General features: G+C 42.7%; 2 protein-coding genes across 7 annotated transcripts in view; one reads left to right on the top strand and one right to left on the bottom strand.

Moving 5' to 3' along the window:
- Positions 1-105: 105 nt before the first annotated feature.
- Positions 106-10,846, top strand: CNOT8 (CCR4-NOT transcription complex subunit 8). 5 transcript variants are annotated; one of them, XM_030571587.1, is made up of 8 exons: positions 106-237; positions 783-938; positions 1,789-1,930; positions 5,225-5,418; positions 7,020-7,181; positions 8,023-8,167; positions 9,047-9,157; positions 9,460-10,846. In XM_030571587.1, the coding sequence occupies exons 3-8, from the start codon at positions 1,814-1,816 to the stop codon at positions 9,607-9,609; spliced, it is 879 nt and encodes a 292-aa protein (XP_030427447.1). In that variant the 5' UTR covers positions 106-237; positions 783-938; positions 1,789-1,813; the 3' UTR covers positions 9,610-10,846. The 5 variants fall into 5 exon arrangements, with proteins under 5 accessions (XP_030427447.1, XP_030427448.1, XP_030427445.1 ...); XM_030571588.1 differs by lacking the exon at positions 783-938 and having other exon boundaries at positions 1,810-1,930; XM_030571585.1 differs by lacking the exon at positions 783-938.
- Positions 10,847-12,266: 1,420 nt separating this feature from the next.
- The window catches only part of GEMIN5 (gem nuclear organelle associated protein 5), a 32,817-nt gene continuing 22,802 nt past the window's right edge, over positions 12,267-22,281 (bottom strand). For both annotated transcript variants that reach the window (XM_030571580.1, XM_030571579.1), the window contains exons 23-28: positions 20,500-20,710; positions 19,124-19,381; positions 17,949-18,111; positions 16,492-17,050; positions 15,913-16,009; positions 12,267-12,967 (exon numbers count right to left, since the gene is read on the bottom strand). In XM_030571580.1, the coding sequence (XP_030427440.1) occupies positions 12,800-12,967; positions 15,913-16,009; positions 16,492-17,050; positions 17,949-18,111; positions 19,124-19,381; positions 20,500-20,710 (1,456 nt within the window). In that variant the 3' untranslated portion in view covers positions 12,267-12,799. The remainder of the gene's footprint in view (positions 12,968-15,912; positions 16,010-16,491; positions 17,051-17,948; positions 18,112-19,123; positions 19,382-20,499; positions 20,711-22,281) is intronic.

Raw genomic sequence — 22,281 nt, 5'->3', positions numbered from 1 at the left:
AGTTGGGCAGCCTGCCTCCTCCCTCGCCCCCCCGTAGCCTCAACTCTCGCGAGAAGTTCTGACGCGGCTTGGCGCTGGCGTAGCTGCGCAGGCGAGGTCCGCCCGCCCGTGGGGAGGAGCAGACGAGCCTAGGCGGAGTGAGAGGCTAGAGCGGCTGGCGGGAAGTGGCGGCCCGGGGCCCAGCCCGCGCTGTGTGTGCGCGCGCCTGTGAGGAGACGGCCCTGGCGGAGAGAGCAGGTGCCGTGAGAGGGGAGAAGTGGGGGGCTGGGCGGGTGAGAGGCTGCAATGGGGAGCAGAGCCCCCGGCTAGTGATGGGCGCTGCCAGTGGGGGTGACACTAGCTGGGGAAAGGCGCCGCTGCGTTATTTCCGTTGTGAGAAATGTCCGGTCCTCTGTTGGGAGGATCGTGGACGGTTCCTGGGCGCTGTGTCACTGCCCGGCGCTGCCCTCCTGTGGCCTGACCTAGCCCTCTTCTAAAAGGGACTCCTGGGTCCCTTCCTGAGACACCCTCCTGCTAGATAATTTGGTGGAGGCCTCGTCCCAGACCACCCGTGTGCCCGCTTCCTTGGCAGGAGCAGGCCCCAGACAGGGAACGTAGCGCCCCTGGCTGGTGGCAGATTGCACTGGAAGCAGGAGACGCAAACTTCCCCTTTGGCTGTGTACCCCATTCCTGAGCTGCCCACAAAGCCTGGGAGGCTTGGCTGAGGCTGCCAACAGGGATGCCCTTTACGTGGAGACCTGCCCACTCATAACGAGGCACACATCGCATCTCCTCTCTTATAGGCTGCCAACAAGCCAGGGATGGTAACAGCATAATCTCAAGGGTGGTGTGTTTCCTCTTCTCTTCTGTCATGGCAGTAAGGAAATTCTGGGAAAACGAGAGTTGGCAAGACCTACATTGATAATATTAAATTTAACAAAAGTTTAATTCCTTGGCAGGTAAAACAATATTGATCAGCAAGTGTTTTCATGAAGTTTTTGGTGGACTGTTTAGTTTCACTGCAGCTTCTGTAAATAACCCCAGATGCCTTGCATGTTGTAACTTGCTATAATCTTAGTGCTTGTCTACACGTGGTTTTCATACCACTTTAACTATCAGCACAATCCCCTAATGAGTGCCGTTATGCCAATCTGTTTAGTCCCATAAATGTATCAGAATAATTTTTACTGTTGTAACTGTCCACACTAGAGGTTGTACTGATGTAACTGTATCAGCATAAAAGCTCACTCCTTTGTGGAATAGTTCAACTTCTACAAAATCTTTGTAGACCAGGCCTTGGGGGATTGAAACAGAGAGCAGCACACATCTTTCAATAACAGTGTAGTAGGGAGCTATTTACTCTTACTTTCTAACCCTAACAGAACAACACTATTGCAAAAGCTCTACAAAATTAAGGTATTGGTTCCCTTTAGGCTTGTAGAAATAGGCCTTATACTTAGAGTGCAGACCTAAAAAAGGAGAGACACTGGATTGTATCAATTGGATTTAGTAGTCCTGGATATCTTCTGCCAATTTAAAACAGGTTTTGCTTTTTTCTCTTACTGATTATTGCAAGAAAATTCTAAAATCAGGAAAGAATTTAGTTCAATAACTCAGATATGCCAGCTGAAGCTGATACCCCAAACTAAGAACATGCCATTCTAACTTACTGTCTGTCATTGTGATCTGATTTGTTGAGATGTATTAATATAAAGTAACGCGTTTGTGTGTGCTTACTGCACTGTGCCGATTAGATTACGCAGCCTACGGTTCTACACTATCCTACTTACCATCCAATTTTGACATCAGGTGTTTCTACTCCAATTCCGGCAAGATGCCAGCAGCAATTGTGGAGAACAGTCAGGTTATCTGTGAAGTATGGGCAAACAATCTGGAAGAAGAAATGAGGAAAATAAGAGAAATAGTTCTCAGCTACAGCTACATCGCAATGGTAAATATGCTGTACTTCAATGATCACCTGTCTGACTAAACTGAGGAATTTCAATGAGGTGGCTTTATTGCTTGTATGTAAATGTAAGTGTATTCTAAGGTAAGCTTAAACTGAATAATAAGTGGGGGAACAGTTGGAAAGCTGCTTGGCATTTAAAATGTTACTTGATTTTTTTAATATGTGGTCTTCCTCCAATATCTTGCTTAGCATTTATGTAGATTCTCTGTGAAATCACACAAGTATACAGTGAGGCTTGAGGCCACGTTGAGCAGCTGAGATCTGTTAATGCTTAACAAGTAGGAATGTGGTATTTTGTTCACATAATAGAGTTTAAAAATAATTAAGATGCCTAGTTGGTTATAAGCTGTTTAATGCAGCTAGCATATTTTTCTTTTGAATGGCTAGTTCATATTGGCTTCATGCTGATATATGGCAACAGGCACACAAGTCACAACTTGTTAGCTAATAGGATTGGTTGCCTTTTATAATGGCCAGATACTGCCCCCTTATAGGAAAGAACATGATTTGGGTTTGAATCTTATGTTGACTTATTCAGATAAATTTGTTTAAAAGGTCCAAGAATCTTGTTGAGAAACAGTTTCAGGAGGGGAGTTTTGTAGGGGGAACTTTCAGACCTTAAAAAAAACAACCCATAAATCTGTATGTTTTATTTCATGATATATGTCATAGTTATAGTATTTACAAAAAAAAGCCCAAACTCTTTTATCTTCACTTAGCATCTCTAAACCCCAAGGTATCCAAATTCCTTTACGAATGCACACTTACCACCAATAGCCATATTTGCCTTTTGAAGGTAGAGAGCGTTGTATTTACTGTGGTACAGAAAAGAGACAATTTTTAATGGCACCCCCTATGCAAGTGTGTAGATATGAATCAGTTCCATCATCACTGAAACGCACATACCTCTGGATGGATTGTAAAGGTGTTGAAGCAGGAGCTATCTCTTTTCCCATCTATAATCTCTTCCTTTTTGAGCTTTCAAAGTTGAAATTTAAATAGAATTTGTTACATGAAAATTCCGTAGCCAAACTGGTGTCTCACATGCACGATTGACATAGAATCAGGGAGAAAGGAGATTTTGGGCTGTGGAAGAGACTGCTGAATACCTACGATTGAATTCTTGTGTACACTTGCATTTCCCATTAAATTAGACCGGGGTAGGCAACCTTCAGCATGCGAGCTGATTTTCTGTGGCACTCACACTGCCCGGGTCCTGGCCACTGGTCCAGGGAGCTCTGCATTTTAATTTAATTTTAAATGAAGCTTCTTAAACATTTTTATTTACTTTACATATTTACTTTACATACGACAATAATTTAGTTATGTATTATAGACTTAGAGAAAGAGACCTTCTAAAAACGTTAAAATGTATTACTGGCACGCAAAACCTTAAATCAGAGTGAATAAATGAAGACTCGGCACACCACTTCTAAAAGGTTGCCGACCCCGAATTAGACTACAGAAGATGCATGAGCATATCTGTGGGTGGAATTTACCCTACAAATATGAAATAATAGTAGAGAACACACAAACATTACTGGCCAGATAAACTGTTTGTTTTTCATATATTATATATTTTCTCCATTATTAATGTCTCTCTTTCTTTACATTTTGTTCACGCAGAAGTTTATCAGCTTAGGGCACCTGGGGTGTTGTCTAGTAGTAGTGTCTCCCAGAAGCAAGGATGATCTGTCACAGCATGGGAGATCACACAACAAATAACCACTGTGCTGATTTTAAAGTGTTTTTAGGACACCATGTGGTCATCAGATATAAAACAGATTTTAGTAGATATTGGGGAGATAAAGGATTTATTCCAGGAGGAGAAAAAAAATTCTCTAGATATATGCAGCAACATTATAAACTAAAAGAAAGGGTACCATTGATAAGCGAATAGTAGCAGGAGCTAACAAACTGTATCACCACAGAAGATTTTTTTTTTTTAAACGAAGGCCTGTGGATGAAATAGAAATTATCTAAAATTGCAGTTTCTGTTAGCATTCTCTGACCTTTTTGTTCGCTTAATCCAGTTTTATTCTAGTTGTTCAAAGGATATGAATTGTCCATCAGGTGTTCTAGTTATTTAATGTAATTGGGGGATTTGACTTTAAAACTGTGAGCACACCAGCCATCCGGCTGGGAAATAAAAGTAAAAGGCAACTCTCCCTGAGAAGCACCAAAACCATTCAGAGAGGAGTATTTATTTTTGTACTTTTCCTTTTCAAATGTTTAAATCAGTAGCACTATAGTGTACGTGGTGTGTGGTGCTGGTTTCAAAAACATAGCAAAGAAAAGAAAAATGCTTCAGTAGGAAATGAGCGTAAACCTATCGAGTGTTTGTTTCCTGAATTTATCTCCCAGCTTCCTGACTCCCTCTCCCCCCACACACGTGATTTTGCTTATTATTAATGAGACAGATTGGGAAACAGAAACATGGAGTGATTGTTGCATCAAGTCGGTGTATTGTACTCTTTGGCCCATAGTGAATTCCGTACTGAAAGTTTTGTTATGGACAGGAATGCCTGTAAAATTCTAAGATTAAATGCTTGAAAATGTAGCTGTGGGCATCCTGTGATTTATCAGCTACATCATCCATCCCCCATATTTTAATATGGGAGTATACAGTCAATGAAAAATATCCCATTTTGGTAATACAGGAGTCATGGGAATACTTGGATCATGTGATCTATAATATCGCTTTGAGTATGCGTGCCCAGAATAGATTAAGGACCCTGTTCTTCAGTATGTTAGTGTTGATGGGCTGTGTGTGCATACTTCTCCCCTAGGATCTCTAAAGTGTGCTGTAAAAGCTGTTCAGCTCAAGTATTCTTTACCTCCCTCATACAAATGTTTAACCTTTGTTTAATGTATTAATTTGTAAAAGCAGGTAAATCTTAAGAGTAGGCAAAATTTCTTATGTGGAGCTATGCTCTGAGTTCAGGGCAATTGAATTATGGGGAAGTTTTCTTCCTCCTCCTGTCTGAATTTACATTTTGCTTCTAAATATTATAAGAGCTTATGTATTAGTATTCCTTCCTGCCCACTGTACTGCACCTGTATTGCTAAGGGGGCCAAGTATGGATTTCCTGGTTGCTGTATAGTGGTTTAAGGTTGTGTAGTAAACAGCATTGAGAAAAAGCTGATAAAGCAAATACTGTAATTTTGTACATATATATAAAGGGTGGGAAGTTTAGCATTGAGAGCTGCTAGTATCAGACTGAATGTGCAACTTGCTGCTATAGCAAGGTTTAACTTTTCATGCTCCCTTCCTAGGATACAGAGTTTCCAGGAGTCGTAGTAAGGCCAATTGGTGAATTCCGCAGCTCCATAGATTATCAGTATCAACTTCTTCGGTGTAATGTTGATCTTCTGAAAATCATCCAGCTGGGCCTAACTTTCACGAATGAGAAGGGGGAATATCCTTCTGGGATCAACACCTGGCAGTTTAACTTCAAATTCAACCTTACGTAAGTTTTCTGAGTCAGAGAACAATCCACTACTCCCCACTCTTCCCACTATACTTCTACCTGGTGACAGCATGTTTCAGCGTGTCCACTGCCAGCAATTGAGGCTGCACCAGGAAAATTGAGATCTCAGCACGAAAGGACTAAGTTGTGAGCCTTTCTGACACCATGAAAGATGTTGTAATACTCAAAGTCAAAGTCTAGTTAAAATATTGCTCTTGATCTGAGCTTCCTAACATGTTGTTGTTTGCTTGACAGTACCACCAGATAGCTTAGTTCCAAACCTGGAGGTACCTTACATTTGCTTTTTGGAACCTGAAAGACTCTTCCAGGTTATGATTTTCTGTAAACTGCATCTCTGTTGTCCAGAAATAACAGATCTGCTCTCTTCTGGTTCTGCAACACTTAAAATCTATGCCTTTTCCCAGAGCTGTGCTGGAGTACAAGCTATGACCTAAGCCAAGAATAGTAACCAAATTCCACTAGCTGTCCAGCAGCACTAATCTTGTCAAATAGAACAGGGCAGTGATTCTCAATCTTCTCCATATCATGACTCCATGTAACAGCAGAAATAAGTTACAGCACCCTTTCACATCTAGCCATAAAGAAAAGGTGGGTGTGCACAATAGAACTGGCTGGAAATTTTGTGACAATATTTTTCTGTCAGAAAATGGCAATTTTTTGAAAGCTAAACATTTTGTAGAAATGCATTAATTCCAGCAAAATTTCATTTTGAACAAAACAGACAAAGCCTTTCAATAATGTCAAAATGTTCTGGTTTGTCACTTTTGGAATGGAATGTTTCTGTATTTTTTTATCTGCTTTTTGTTTTGATATTTCTTTAATATCAATTTTTAAAATTAAAAATGTCAATACAAATGAAACATTTTGATTGACCCCAAACAAATTTGTTTTGAGATTTCATTTTGTGGGAAACTTCAAAATTCTTGTTCTCATTCTGTTTCAGAATGGGGAAAAAAATTAACTTGTGAAACAGAAAATCCTGTTCCTGCCAAGCTCTCTGTGATGCATCCCTTCTCCCCCTTCCTGGTCCTGTTTGGGAAGCCACAGAATAGGCAATATAATTAGGAGTGGAAAAAATATAACTTGATTTCTCAATTGGAATTGGAGATGAAGGAGAGTAATACATGCAGAGATGTGCAATGGCCTTTACTCTCTCAACTCTGCTGACCGTATTTGAGCCACATCTGCTCACTTCTGTGACAATAATCTGTTTTGCTTCTGCTAACTAGCAGAAACAACAATGCTCAGAAACTATCAGCCAACACAGTAAAGGTGGGTTCTTCTGGCTTGGACATCAGCAGTGGGATTAATAACCAAGTTACAATTGCAGAATCGCTATTGTTGGTGTTGCATAAGCCAGAAAGATGATTGGTTGCAGTTACAGCACCAGCAGTTTAGAGAACACTTTTACCTGTAATCTGAATTGATACGAAGTTCACTGAGACATAAAAAACAGTCCAGTGATGCCATTGTCAGTCACTGTACTAGTGTTTTGAAGTGAAGTATTTGGATAATTCTTCTTTTCAGCTATGAGCCTGCCAGATCAGCACATCTAATGCAAAGTTGCCTTTCTCTTTTAGGGAGGACATGTACTCACAGGATTCCATAGACCTCCTTGCAAACTCTGGGCTGCAGTTTCAGAAGCATGAGGATGAAGGGATTGATACCTTGCACTTTGCAGAGTTGCTCATGACCTCAGGGGTGGTGCTCTGCGACAATGTGAAATGGCTCTCATTTCACAGGTTGGTGCAAGAGGAATTGAAAGTGCGTTGCTTATCAGAGAATATTGAAGCAACAAAATGAATCATCTTCTTGTCAGATCACTCCCACCTTTGATCTTAATGAATAAAACACAGATTTTAAGGAGAGAAACTGACACTAGAGTTATAAATTCTTCAGCTACATAAAGTACAAACTGTTCCTATCCAACTTATCTGGTGTTAGATCTTCCTTTGCCCTAAACTCTAGACTTTTAAAACTTTCCCCTTTGAAAGCAGGAGTTATTAACAGAAAACTGAAATAAAAGACTAAGAAACAGCTTATTAAACTCCCAAATCATGTGCATTGTAAACTAATGGGTTTGTTTTTCTGACTCTACCACAGTGCTGCTTTCTCCCTTTTATGAGCATCATTAGTATGCAAGTTTACTGGACAGAGGAAGAAGTCTGTGTAGCTGAATTGCCCCTCTTGTAGTTGGCTCTTGAACTAAAGTGCACAGCTACTTTCTCATCTGTCGGTCACCCAGGTATCACTCCTGGAGGTGAGGATAAAAGGCATGGGATCCTACGCTTTATGCCTTCTTATCTTACCTATTAAACATTGCTCCAGCCACTGAGGCCAAGTTTACACTAGGAAAAAGTTTACACTAAGTAGACAAGGCAAGTGGTAGGAAGTCCTGCCTTGAGGTAGGTGGTTGAGGTAAGCCCTACGCTCCCACTTAGGGAAGTGAGTAAAATTTTATAAGCCCCTTAGATGTTAGGGTCTGAATGACATGCAGTAGAGAGCCATCACTGCAAGGAAGAGAATATTGCTTTTGGTTGTGGCTGCTGCTGACTTACCAGATTTTGCACAATTCTCTCTCAGTGGCTATGACTTTGGCTACATGGTGAAACTGCTGACGGACTCCAGGCTTCCAGAGGAGGAACACGAGTTCTTCCATATCTTGAACCTCTTCTTTCCATCCATCTATGATGTCAAATATCTAATGAAGAGCTGCAAAAACCTTAAGGTATTTAGTTCTTGTCAGTAACTGTGTTGAGCTAAGAACCTATTGGGATTTGCCTTGTTCATAACATTCTATACATAAGTGTGTAATAAGCCAAAATAGGGGTTGGTTGCAGATGTACAGTATTTTAAAATTTGGTGGTGAGGGGTAGTTCCTCTGGCTTTAGGTATGTCTAGCCATGTAATGGCACTATTTACATACGACTGAAAGATTTGTTCTACCTCCTCTGCTCTTTTGACTAATCAATTAGGGAATAGTTCACAGGATTCATAGGGTATTTATTTCTGAAGCCTGCTGAGACTGGGCATACTTGTCCACTCTCTGAAAAGACGTGGATCAGCATTTTTCCTTTTAAATGAATTACTGCATGACTTGGATAACTGCTAAAAGCTGAAATCTGTTGATCAACTTCCAGTCCCAGAGTTTTTCAGGAGTTGTTTCCTGTGGTATGTCATCTGAGCACTGGAATGCCCACGTTCTTATCCCAATTCTGACAGTGTGGCTTTTGGCAAGTATTTAACCTCTCTCTGCCTCACTTCCCTTGTCTGCAAAATGGGAAGAACATGTACCTACTTCCCAGCTGCATTGAGGTTGTATTAACGTTTGCAAAGTTTTTTAATATTTAGCACCTATGGGGCTATTCATCATCATATCTTTCTATGATATTGAACTGAGAACCTGGCTGTTCCAGTGCTCAGATGACCTAGCATTTGTCACTCAGTTCAGGCTCTTTTGGTTTTTTTAATTAATACTGGCACATAAGCTGTGATTAACTCTAAAGGCAGCCATTAACCTTCATGTCTAGCGGAAGCGTGGTATGTGGTAGCACTGGGAGGGGAGCGATTCCAGGTTACTAAGTCAGTGTGTGTTCTCTCATTGTAGGGAGGCCTTCAAGAAGTTGCAGATCAGCTGGATTTACAACGAATTGGGCGACAGCATCAGGCAGGATCAGACTCTCTGCTCACAGGAATGGCATTCTTCCGAATGAAAGAGGTATCCCTGGGTCCCTTTCCTCCTTCTAACAGCAAGATGAGGGGGACATAGTTTATGGCCTGACTTGCCCTCCCCTGCATGCACTCCCTGGCCTTTTTGTTTTTGGATCCTTATTGTCAGCCCTGCAGGCCTTAGACTAGCAGTCGTGAAACTCGGTAGTGTTGGCAAACAAACTTTCTCCACCCATCCCTTCCTCCCCATGGGTTTGTTGATTGCAGCCACTTCTGGGGTGGCATTTAAACAGAGCTGTACTTTGGGGTCAAAGTCACTATAAAAAATGGAGAAATTTTTTCCCCCTACAGTTGTTCTTTGAGGACACGATTGATGATGCAAAGTACTGTGGGCGGTTATATGGCCTTGGCACAGGAGTGGCACAGAAACAGAATGAGGATGTGGACACAGCCCAGGAGAAGATGAGCATCTTGGCTATTATCAACAACTTGCAGCAGTGATAAGTGGGTACCACTCAGCAAGATATGGTCCCAGAGTGGCAGCTGTAGTCCTAAACTGTTTCCAGCAGTCTCTCTCATCCAAATGATGGCCAACAGTATGCATTTGGCATGAGGACTAGAGATTTGCTGAAGACAAAAGATGCTCCTCATTTTGGTTCAAACTTAGAAGAGGGGAGTTAATAACAATGGCAGCACTGGTGACTTGCCATCTTTTTAGTATCAAGGACAAGAGAGAGAGAATTAATGTATATACCTCTGTTTTCTTCCTTTTTAAAATATACTGAATCTGCAAGGAAGACTTTACTCCAGAATGTTCAGCAGAACTGAGGTTCTGAAATGCCAGTGAAATCAGAGAGACAAATACATTTGCAGATTGTGCTTTAAGAAGCTTATTTTAAATTTTTTTGTTGGCTGTAAGGGTGACATCTGCGCCTCACCCTTTGCTTGTTTTTATCTTTGTGTATTCTTCTGTAGAAATGACCCACTCGTTCATGGCAGAGTTTTGGGACAGGATAATGTAAGACTTTCCCTGGAGCTAAAACACTGAAATAGACCTGTCCTGGTAACAGTCAGATGTGGTGTATTTGAAGCTGAGGCAACCACCTTCATAGCTCCTAATTCAGTACAATTTCCCACTTTCTTTAGTACTGTTGTGCCACAGAGGTGTGTCCCACCTGTAAGACTCATCTGTCTTCTAATGAACTGTTCTAATGAAGTAGTTGTTTAAAATGGCCTAGAAGTTTGCCTTTTCTAGAAGAGATTTGTAACAGTTTGGACCAAAATTGATGTTGACTTCAGCTACTTGATATTACCCGATAATGTGGAAGATTTTACCCTTTTCATTACAGCATGAGCAAGTTTAGTAGGTGCATAAATGTGAAAAAGTGGCTCTAGTTTTATATTTTAGTTGTTTAACAGCCTGGCAAAGCAATTGGATTTCCCTTTTATAGAGAATATCCCAAGGGTGGGAGGCTCACAATTCTGACTTTTTTAAATATTAGATATTCTAAAAGCACACATCTATATTTTTGAACAGCTTGGAAATATGTTTAAAAGAAAACCCAAAACTTTTGCCCAGAGCAAATTAAAACTCTATTTCTGAGTTTTGCATTTTATCAAGCTTATACAAATTCTTGATTTTTTGCAATGATTAACATGTTATAAGCTGGTATTTAAAATGTGTGTAAATACTATTGATGATTTTAATTTTGTAAAATAAAGATTTTTTTTTAAATCACTTATCGGTTTTGATCTTTTCTAGTTAATTCTAACACTTCCTGCAATTATTGAACTTGCAGCCAAGTACCTCATGGAGAGCAACTAACTGTTCTACGTTAACTTTTCCAAATTTTCTATAGGTAAATGCAGCAGGATATGAGCGTGGCAGCACTGACCAGACAGACTAATGCAACTGTGCTTCATCTAAGAATTAATGGATCTTTACCTGCTGCACATTGCTGGTTGTGGGATACCCATTAACCAACTTCAGGCACCTAGTTTGTATCTTGGGACAGATTACATTGGCTGTAATGAATGTGGGAGGTTCTACAGTTCAGAAAAGGGAATGAACACATGATTAGAGGGTAGCTGTACCCCAGCCCTAAATACGTGTTAATGGCAGCTGTTGGTTCCCAGGTCTGTTGAGGTGAGAAACAGAGCAGAGTTTTCTTATGGTGTGTTCTCTTGAGGCCTTGCCAGCATGTAAGGCCAGTTTGCGAGAGAAGCTGTTTCCCTTGTCTTATGGTGAAGGCAGCAGCTTCCTCCAGGCACAGCTATGCCTGCCTTGGCAGAGGGTGAAGGGTACTTCCTTATGGAGCAATAGCACCCTCTTCTCGTTTCCAGGCATCTTGCCTTGCACACAACCACCATGATTCTAGGGTTACCTGGTTCTCCATGGACCACCAATAAGGGTTCATCACACCAATATTTGGGTTTTCAGGTCTATAAATCATCTTTTCCTTAGCATAATGAATATACTGCTCCCTATCTCTGCTCTTCCAAAGCAGTTTTAATACTCTATTAAACCTTCCCTTCTATCCCTTTAGGTCAAGTTTACATGCTGGACCAGAACAAGTGCTCCGGCGTTACTCATCCTGAATTTCCTTGCCCTTGTATGTAAATTAATCCTTCTGAACACTTGCTGGTCTCCGTTACAGGGGCTATTGGACCTGCATGCTGCACTTTTACTCAGCAAAACATGCTTGGGTAGCTGCTGCTCAGCATTTTTGTGACAGCAAAAGTCTGGGCTTCAAGGGAAGAATTGACATTTCAAATTAAAACAAGCAAAGCTTTATGTGAATCCTGAGGCTAGTTGTACATGAAATATTAAGGGTCAACAGTTACTTAGTTCACACTTACTGATTACACATACCAAAGGCCTTGATTTTTACATCCCACCTGAACTACTGTTAGAGCCAAATACACCATCAATGTAGCAACAAGAGGAACCTACTTTCCTCTTCAGCAAACATTCATAAAAGGTTGCCACTCCTACCTTCCCCTAAGATGAACATGAAGGGACTTCACTTAGTCAGGAAAATTTCTTGTTTGACATATGGTACAATGTGAATAAAACCTGTCAGCTCAATACTAATAACCTTCAAAAATAACCTCAGGTTTCTTTCTCCCCACCCACCTTTCAAAATAAATTCAAAAGCTCAAAATGTAAGACTTTTATTTAGAGAGAGAGCAAAACACCCCCAACCCACTCCCCCGCAAAATAAACCAAACCAAACCAAACACCTCATGTGCCCAAGACAAACTGGGTTTAGTAGGTTGCTTAAAATTAAATCAAGTTGCTGGTCTTTAGTTAGATAGCAACTACTACCTTTTTACTGCCAAAGTGTGGTTACAAATGTGAATGTAAATTCAAGGGCTCTTCTGGCATAATTTCCCCCCCCACACACATTTTTAGGAAAAAAGTTAATTTAGACAAGATGTATATATTAAAGGCAAAGGGCCCTAGCTTTCCACTTTTACAAGCACAATATCAAGTATGCAGCTGAAGGGGTCATTAGTAACTGACAGTGGGAGTCAGTCTGTATACTTGATTTTTGGTACTCCATTTTCTAGAACAAAGCATTCTCCAAAGTATGGTGACCAGAGACAGTTCTTCACTTCAAAAAGAACAGTACAGCCCTGGCTTGGAGCAGCTGCTGGTAACTCAGGCTGCCCAGGCTTGAATATAACTTCACGTTAAGAACTTCCTGCAGATTTTTTCATAAACTTTAGCTCTGCTGTATTTCCTAACCAGGTCCAAGGCCTGTTGCTGCAGTTCTGGACTCAGCTCTGTGGGGCACTGGGATCCAATGTGAAGTAGCACAAGGCCACACTCCAGCACATCTGGGAAAGGGAAGACCTGCAAAGAGAACCATAGATGTTATCTGCTCTTTAAACGGGGATACTAGCATGTAAAGTAATTCAGGGAGAGGGAAACTATCTGTGGAAATATTGCAGACAGTAGCACAAAGTGAAAGAGCACTTGGGAAAAGCAAATCTTTTGCTGCAGTTTTATGCATTCCCTTTTCTAGTACAGAATATATTTGTGTTTAGCCAAGTTTGTTTCCTCCTTGAGCTTGTATTCAGGAACTACAGCCACCTTCTACTTTTACTGCAGAATCCAGAAGGGTCGGGCATGAGGACAAGCACACGGGTTTATACTGATTTTTCTAAAAAATATCATGTGTTAAACATCTAATTTCAGCTGTTATTATTGCTCAGCTAGTAAGAAGTATTTATTTACACATGGTGAAATGCCTGCCAGGTGCAAAGCTGCAGCCCTCTAGAGACATCTATACAGACTTATGTAGTGCTGGGAAGGAGCCACTGGTCAAGATACATGTAGGAACCAGTGACATCAGGCAAAGTTTGGAGAGAGAGGTCCCCGAGGCCGCTGTTCGGTAAGAGATTGAAGACCAGGATGTCCATGGTAGCATTCTCTGAAATGCTTCCAGTTCCATGTGTGGGGCCAGTTAGATAGGCAGAACTGCAGGGTTTCAGGGCATGGATGAGATGATGGTGTTCGGAAGAGGGATTTAGGTTTATTGCGAACGGAGGAGTCTAGATGGAAAGGATGGGCTCCACCTAAACCAAACAGAATGAGAGTGCTGGCATGTAAAATTAAAAAGGTCAGAGGAGTTTTTAAACTAAAGAGTAGGGAAAAGCTCACAGGTGTGGACAGACACATCCCTTAGAGGATTTACTAAGGAGGATACTTTATATCCTACAAAAGCAGAGAGGATAGAAGCTGATAAAAGTACAGGTAGGAACTAAGAGGAACAGTGAAATGAAAGAGTTCCATTCAATTACATCAGACTATTGACAAATTTTATGAGTGCTTGTCTACAAATGCAAGATGTCTAAGTACAAAGATGGGTGAACTCAAGTTCTTTGTATTAAATGAAGATATTAATATAATAAGCATCACAGAGACATGGTAGAATGATGATGATTAATAGACATGGTAATACCAGGGTACCAAATATATAGGAATGAGAGTAGGTTGTGCTCGTGGGGAAGTGGCACTATCTGTGAAAGAGTCAAATATAATAATCTTAAATGAATCAAGCAGTACCATAGAATCTCTATGGGTAGAAATTCCTTGGTTGAATAGTAAGAGCATAGCTTAAATCAGTCTCTGTGCCAGGTGACTGGCAGATAGCTAATGTAGTGCTGATTTTTAAAACAGGCAGTCACAGGCCGGTAAGCCCAACTTCAGTACCAGGCAAACTGGTTGAAACTACAGAAGAGAACAGAATTCTCTGACACCCAGATGAACACAGTATCAGCACGGCTTTTGTAAAGGGAAATCATGCCTCATTAGTCTATTAGAATTCTCTGAGGGTGTCAACAAACATGGACAAATGTGATCCAGTAGATACAGTGTACCTGAACTTTCAAAAAGCCTTTGACAAGATCCGTCACCAAAGGCTCTTAAGCAAAATAAGCAGTCATGGGATGAGAGGAAGGTCCTCTCAGTGGATCAGAAACTGGTTAAAAAGATAAGAAACAATGGGTAGGAATAAATTATCAGTTCTCACAGAGGAGAGAGATAAACAGTAGGGTCCCTAAAGGATCTGAACTGGGACCAGTGCTGTCCAGCATACTCAGAAATGGTCGGAAAAAGGGGTAAACAGTGAAGTAGCAGAGTTTGCAGATGAAACAAAATTACTCAAGATAGTTAAGTCCAAAGCTGACTGCAAAGACTTAAAAAGGGATGACAAAACGGCAAGTGAAATTCAGTGTTGCTAAATGCAAAGTAATGCACATGGGAAAACATAATCCCAACTATACATACAAAACGATGTGCACATTAGCTGTTACCACTCAAGACAAAGATCTTGGACTCATTAGGGATAGTTCTCTGAAACCATCTGTTCAATGTGCAGTGACAGTCAAAAAAGCTAACAGAATATTAGGAACCATTAGGAAGGGGATAGATAATAAGACAAAAAACATCATAATGCCTCCACATAAATTCATGGTACATCCACACTGTGAATACTGCACATGGTTCTGATCACCCTATCTGAAAATAGATACATTAGAATTGGGAAAAGTACAGAGAAGGGCAACAAAAAAGATTAGGGGTATGGAACAGCTTCCATGTGAGGAGAGATTAAAAAGACTAGGACTGTTCATCTTAGTAAAAGACAAATATAGGGGGATATGATAGAGGTCTTAAAATTATGAGTGGTGTGGAGAAAGTAAGTGCTGTTTACTCTTTCACATAACACAAGAATTAGGAGTCACCCAATGAAGTCAACAGGCAGCAGCTTTAAAACAAACAAAAGGAAATACTTTTTCACACAGTGCCCAGTCAACCCATGGAACACATTGCCAGGGGATGTTGTGAAGGCCAGAAGTATAACTGGGTTCAAAAAAACCAAAAAAAACCCCCACCACGTTTGTGGAGTATCGGCCCATCAAGAACTATTAGCCAACATGGCCAGAGATACAACCCCCCCTTGCTTTGGTTGTCCCTAAAGCACTGACGGCCAGAAGCTGGGGCTGGACAACAGTGCGTGGATCACTTAACAATTACCCTGTTCTGTTCATTCCCTCAAGCATCGGGCACCGGCAACTGTCAAAGACGTGATACTGAGATAGTGTAGAGATGAAACACTTGAGCAAACCTAAATCTAGACTGCTGCTTCCCTGGTGCACAGAAGTCAGAGGCCGTTAACTTGCAGAACTGGAGAGTGCAATGGTAGCATAGCACTTGAAGTGCCAAGAAACTACCTTATGTGCAAGCACCAAAGATTGTCATCTTATTGACCTGAATTATCCCATTTTAAACCTTACCTTTATACTCTCTGGAAATTCTGCTAATTTCTGGTTTGCCTCTGTGAGCTGTTTCATCAGCTCAGGCAGGGAAACTGGCTCCTTTGCTGCTTCTTTACTGTCAAGAGAATATAACATATGTTACAATAACTGCTTTACCTAAGTGTACTGTCTCCACCTTCAAAGCAGGGGAGACGGGTGAACTAAACCAAACATGGCCACGTACAACTCTTGAATGACAAAGGCCAAACAAATCATGCACCAATGGAGAGACAGAAATTCTTCCATCTAGCATGCGCTTTCCATTCTCATGCATCGCTTAAGCTAGGCAGCATTAAGGCATTTTGTATTTTAAGGGCATTTACTCATCTACAATAAGCTCAGGAGTGTGGCAGTTCAGTTCAGAGCTCTCCAACAATCCTTTGCCATCGGACATGAATTCTCATTTGTTCAAGTTTTTGAAATGGCCTGTGAACAGCTTCAGTGATTATAGTTTCTCAGGACTGCTACAGTGAGTGAATTAAGCTGGAGGCCAGAGCAACTGCAAACTGAGAAAGCAGAATCTGATTTCACTCAGCACCTCGCTGTTTTGAAACCTACCAATGGCTCTGGCTGCTTGGGGGCACCAGCCCATCCGATTCGATCTCGGAGCTCACATGCATCTTGCTTTCCTGCACGCCGTCTTTTATGCTTTCCTGGAGGTTATTCCGCTGGTGCTGGCGGATCATGTCTGCCAATGTCTGCTGGACCTTGGATATATCCTTTTGGGTGCTCTGCAAAGCAGCATGCACTTCGGAAAGGAGCATTTTATAGCCATTCAGTTTCAACTGCCTCTCCCCCAAATCGCTTAAGCTAGCTGTTCTGTTTCTTTCTGTCCTGCTGTTATGCTCTGTGCTGGGTAGGTTTTCTTCCATCTGAGTTTGATTAGTAGTTTCTTCAGGGGAAGAGACAGCTGTAAGGTAGTTCTGGTCAACAGCTGTCTGCTCACTAGGACATGGCACAGAATCCAGCACAGCCTGTACTGAGACAAGGGAATCCTTGGGTAGGTTCCACCATAGATCATAAAGCAGCCCATAAGCCACAAAGCCCTCTAAACTTCTGTAAGCCGCCATGCTCTGAGAGTTTGTGCTGTCCAGATTGTCTCTCAGGTGATCACAACCTGAAAGGGGATTGGAAAAGAGCTGTATTAAAAGGGTTTCTCCAAAACTATACACAGAACTGCCCAATGCCCATATTTTGCAGAGCTACACAGGGGGCCCAGATTCACTGTGGAGTTAGCTTTGAAGTGCAGTGAGCAGATAGGGACAGTTTCCTAACATTTACAGAGACCCCCACAATTTCCAGTGTTTCGGGAGATAAATTATACAATAGGCATTGCAATAGCAGATCACCCCCAGTGTCCATTTAGCCAGTATCCTGACTCCGGCAATAGCAGATGCTTCAGAGGAAGATGTAAGTAACCCTGCAGAGGACAATTATGGAATAACCAGGTTATAGAGAAAATTTCTTCCTAACCCCAGGCAGTTAGTGGTTGGTTTACATCAGGGGTAGGCAACCTATGGCATGGATGCCAAAGGTAGCACACAAGCTAATTTTCAGTGGCACTCTCACTGCCTGGGTCCTGGCCACTGGTCCGGGGGGCTCTGCATTTTAATTTAATTTTAAATGCATCATCTTAAACATTTTTAAAACCTTATTTACTTTACATACAACAATAGTTTAGTTATATATTATAGACGTATAGAAAGAGACCTTCTAAAAATGTTAAAATGTATGACTGGCATGCGAAACCTTAAATTAGAGTGAATAAATGAAGACTCGGGACAGCACTTCCAAAAGGTTGCCGACCCCTGGTTTACATCTTGAAGCTGGAGAGTCAATCACCCTTACACAATGTTCTAGCCTAACTAGTGTGAGTGTGCATGTGCTGATGGGAATATCTCCTTCTTTTGAGCTCTACTAAGACCTAGCAAAGCCCACTGAGGGGACTGGCGTTTATGGAGATCCCACACTGAAGAGCTGCTCACAATCCCAGCAAACTGAAGGAGCAGCTTTACCTTTGGGAAGGAGGAGATTGCAGATTTCTTGCATAAGAATAAAGTTCCCGGCATCATAGCTGCGGGTCACAGCTCCAAGAATAGCCTTCACTGCCTCATTCCATGCAGCTGTCTCATGGCTCAGCACTGCTAGGGTCAGATCGTGGGAGATATGGAACAGGAGCTAGAGAAAGCAGCAGAGTCCTTGTTAAGAGTTTTGTTGCAAGCCACGAAGGGGTCTTCAGGATAACAGAAGTGCAGCCATAGGCAAGGATTACAGGTTGTTTTCATTGCAAAAGGAACCCAAAAGAGTCCCTCAAAACTTCACTTAACCCCAGCCAACTTTAACATATGCCCCACTTAATTCTGCTACAACGTACAGATCCTCTTTCAGCTGAGGAAGTCAAAGCACTTTACAGCAGCACGTAGGACTATGGGCTTTACAATGGCAAGCATGCACCCTTTTCGACAGCTGAGGAAACAGAACTACAGAAAGGTTAAGTAACTCCTCCAAAGTCACACAGGGAGTCTGGAGCAGAGCTGGACACTGGACTGAGATCTCCTGGGTCCCAGCCTAGTACTTCAACCTTAAGGTCTGGTCTACACTAGGGGGGAGGAGGGGGCAGATCGATCTAAGTTACGCAACTTCACCTACAATCCTGCGGGTAATGTAGACAGGCCCGAAGAGCACTCTTCCCCTCCTAGCATCTATTTATACACAGTCTTGAACCATCAACCTGATCATGGGAGCCAATCCAGCCTGCCACACAGTGAATGGTTAGTGCTGTTGTGACCCCAGTCCTATAGTTAAAGTTGCATTTGCATTACAGTAGAACCCCTATTCTCCCTACTGGAGATTGAGGAGTTCATAAAAATCAAAAATTTATTCAATGGAACATCTCAAAATCACTGTAGGTCTGTTGCACAAGGTGCAGTACGGGGCACTGCCTCACTTTCTCCTCGCCCTTCACCCCACTGCAATGAAGGCACCAGAACGGGAAGACTTGTTCTTCACAGACATCATTTTCATTCTGTGATTCTTCCCTCCATCCCTCCCCACCTTGGGAAAAATGGTTCGTATAACTGCTCGATCGTAAGATCGGCATTTGTCAAATCAAAGTTCTATTCTATTACCTCACCCTGTCCCCACTTTCAGAGGCGCAAGTGCTAGTACACACAGATTCTAGACAAATTACCTGTTTGGGATGTGTGTTGCTGGTGGCAGGAGGATACTCAATACTGTGCAGCTGCTCAAAGACAGTCCTGGCTTGTTCAGTGGTATTCACATCAAACATGCTCCGCCACACCTCGCTCACCATCTCCAGGAAAGAGCCCTGGTTCCTCACAACCCAGCTGTGGTAACAGGGCAGGGAGCAGCTTTTCCGCTCAGTTGGGTTCCTTTCGCTAAGGTATTTGCACAGCAATTCGTTAAGGCAGAAAACTAGTCTTTGTCCCTGCAAGCAAAATGGAAGAATGCGCTGAACTGTTGCAAAATCTGAGGATAAAGAAAAACCTTCAACAATATGAGAGCAGATTGAATAAAACCCCCTGGCAAGTAAGTTCAGTGAAATTTTGTTTCACAAGCTCCATGCTCCAGGCATCAATACTGTTGGATGATATTTATAGGCCAGAAGGGGACCCTTATGATCATATAGTCGGCCCTCCTCAAGAACTCAGGCCAGAGAATTTCACCCACTAATTGCAATATTAAGGCTTGGCTGAGCTAGGTGTACTCATGCTTTCTACTGCTGACCTCTGCTTAGGTAGAGTGACCCCACTGAAGCACCTGATCATAGCTGTATATAACTCATTATTTACCAAAAAAAAAAAAAAAGCTCTCCCAGGGTCCAGTTCTCCCCTTCCCTGTGTTTTGGCCTCTCTCCCTTCCACTCCTCCATGTTAGGATATCCTCACTCACATCTGTCTAGCTTAGATTGCAAACCACTCATAACAAGGACCCTTTGCTTATGTCTGCAAAGTATCACACACACACAGTGCTATAGAAATAAACCTCGGGCAAAACCTTTCAGTCAGGAAGAACCCCAAAGGGAGTTTTCAGCCGGATCACTGCAATATCTGGAGGCTGTTCTAATGCAAGGCGAGTGGTTGCTAAGTGGGTCTGTATCTGGAAGGAGCCTGTTGCTATAGGGCGGGGTGGCCAACCTGTGGCTCCCGAGCCACATGCAGCTCTTCAGAAGTTAATATGCGGCTCCTTGTATAGAAGCCGGGGCTGGAGCTACCAGCGCCAACTTTCCAATGTGCTGGGGGTTGCTCACAGCTCAGCCCCTGGCACTGCCACAAGCCCTGCCCCCACTCCTCCCCTTCCCGTGCCCTCGCTCCCCCCCAGAGCCTCCTGCACACCACAAAACAGCTGATCGGGAGGTGCAGGGAGGGAGGGGGAAGCGCTGATCAGTGGGGTGCTGGTGGGTGGGAGGCACTGGGAGCGGGATGGGGGAGCTGATGGGGGGCTGCTGACATATTACTGTGGCTCTTTGGCAATGTACACTGGTAAATTCTGGCTCCTTCTCCGGCTCAGGTTGGCCACCCCTGCTATAGGGGGAAGCATACTCACCAATAAGCTTTCCTGCTGCTGAAGGACCTCCTGTGCCCCCACCCAATTCCTGGCCGATAGCAGCTCCTGAGCACACCGAAAAGAAAACGTTGTTGCCAGATCCTTCTCTCCAACTATTTGAGCCAGCTCTGCAGCTGTTTTAAGGGATGTCAAATCCCCTTTTTTTGCCAGCACTTTAACTGCATCATAGGGAGAGGCAGCCCCCAGGTAACTAAAGAGAGAGATGGAAATTAATTAGCAGCAGATTAATATTAAAATGTCATTTTCCTACAACACACTGCAGCAGCCCCAACCTGCGCTGTAGGAGTAGTCTCTCTCTCTCTCTCTCTTTCTCTCTCTCCCACTTCTTCATTCCGAGAGCTGTTCTCATCTTCCCTTTTCAAAAGACATATGGCAAACAGGTGGCAGCTGAACTGGTGCAGGACTCCAAGGGGAAAGCCTGCAGTCACATCACCTGCAGATATCTCTGCATACTTTGAAGTGAAACGACTGATGGCATGCACACCAGGCATAGGAAATAAGAGATTCTGGGGGAGGAAAGTTATACCTGCCCATTCCTATTTAAGCTGTAGCATATCTTTTCAAAAGACATTCAGTTTGATTTAAAGACTTCAAGTGATGGAGAATCCAGTCCCTTGGTAAGTTGTTTCAATGGTTATTTACCTTCATAGTTAAATATTTGCACCTTGTTTCTAGTCTGAATTTGTCTAGTTTCAGCTTCTGACCACTGGATCTTGCTATGTCTTTTTCTACTAGAGTAAAGAGCCCTCTAGTATCAGATATCTCTTCCTCACATAGGTACTTGTAGGCCATATCAAGTCACCTCTTAAGCCTCTCCTGGATAAACTAAATAGATTGAACTTCTGAAGTCTTTTGCTAGAAGACTTGTTCTTCCAGATCTCGTAGCTCTTTTCCGAAACCTTTCCAATTTTCACAACATCCTTTATGAAGCATGGACATCAGAACACCACCTAAACTCAGAAGTCAGCATCGGCACCAAATGAGAAAGTTGGCAGGTTGAGGTAGAACTATTCAGACAGATTGACCACAGTTTTCAAAAGTGATCAGTGACTTTGGGAGCCTCAGTTGGGAGTTCCAAGTTGGATACAGTTGAGGTGGATGAAGGATGGCCCAGTTGGGATGCCTGCCTGGGATTTGGGAGCTGGGTTCAGTTCCCTGCGCCACCCCAGACATCCTGCATGAAATTCACTCAAGGCAAGTCTACACTACAAAATTAAGTCGACTTAAGTTAAGTCAACGTACAACCACGGCAGTAGTAGATTTTTCTTGGCTACCCTATGTTCCTTCTGTCAGAGGCATGCATCCTCACCAGGCACACTTTCACCGATTTAACAGACAGTAGGGGCACTGACTGCCCAGAGCTGCCAGCCCCAAGCCGCAGGGCTCTGGGCGGTCAGCCACCAGGGGCTGCAGGAGCAGTCAAAGCAGCGTCTAGACTGACATTGCGCTGACCTAACTATATCGACCTAAGCACTATGCTTCTCACAGAGGTAGAGTTATTAAGTCAGTGTAGTGAGCGACTTTGGAAGTGTCTGCACTACAATGTCACTCCCGGAGTAAGGTTGATTTACGTCGACCTAACTCAGCAGTGTAGAGTTTACATTGACCTAACATGGTAGTGTACAGCAGGCCTCAGTCTCCATGTCTCAGTTCCCCATCTGTAAAATGGAGATAACAGCACTTTCCTACCTCAAAGGGGTGTTGTGAAGATACAGACTGAGGTGCTCAGATACTAAGGTAATCAGGGCTGTGTAATTACAG

The sequence above is a fragment of the Gopherus evgoodei genome, chromosome 8 (assembly GCF_007399415.2).
Source record: "Gopherus evgoodei ecotype Sinaloan lineage chromosome 8, rGopEvg1_v1.p, whole genome shotgun sequence".
NCBI lineage: Eukaryota > Metazoa > Chordata > Testudines > Testudinidae > Gopherus > Gopherus evgoodei.
This window is presented reverse-complemented; position numbering and strand designations above follow the sequence as displayed.

Coding starts and splice junctions, on each gene's coding strand:
- CNOT8 (XM_030571588.1), top strand. CDS start 1,814: ATGCCAGCAGCAATTGTGGAGAACAGTCAGGTTATCTGTGAAGTATGG. Junction 8,168..9,046: donor AGAGCTGCAAAAACCTTAAG/GTATTTAGTTCT, acceptor CTCTCATTGTAG/GGAGGCCTTCAAGAAGTTGC. Junction 9,158..9,459: donor CATTCTTCCGAATGAAAGAG/GTATCCCTGGGT, acceptor TTCCCCCTACAG/TTGTTCTTTGAGGACACGAT.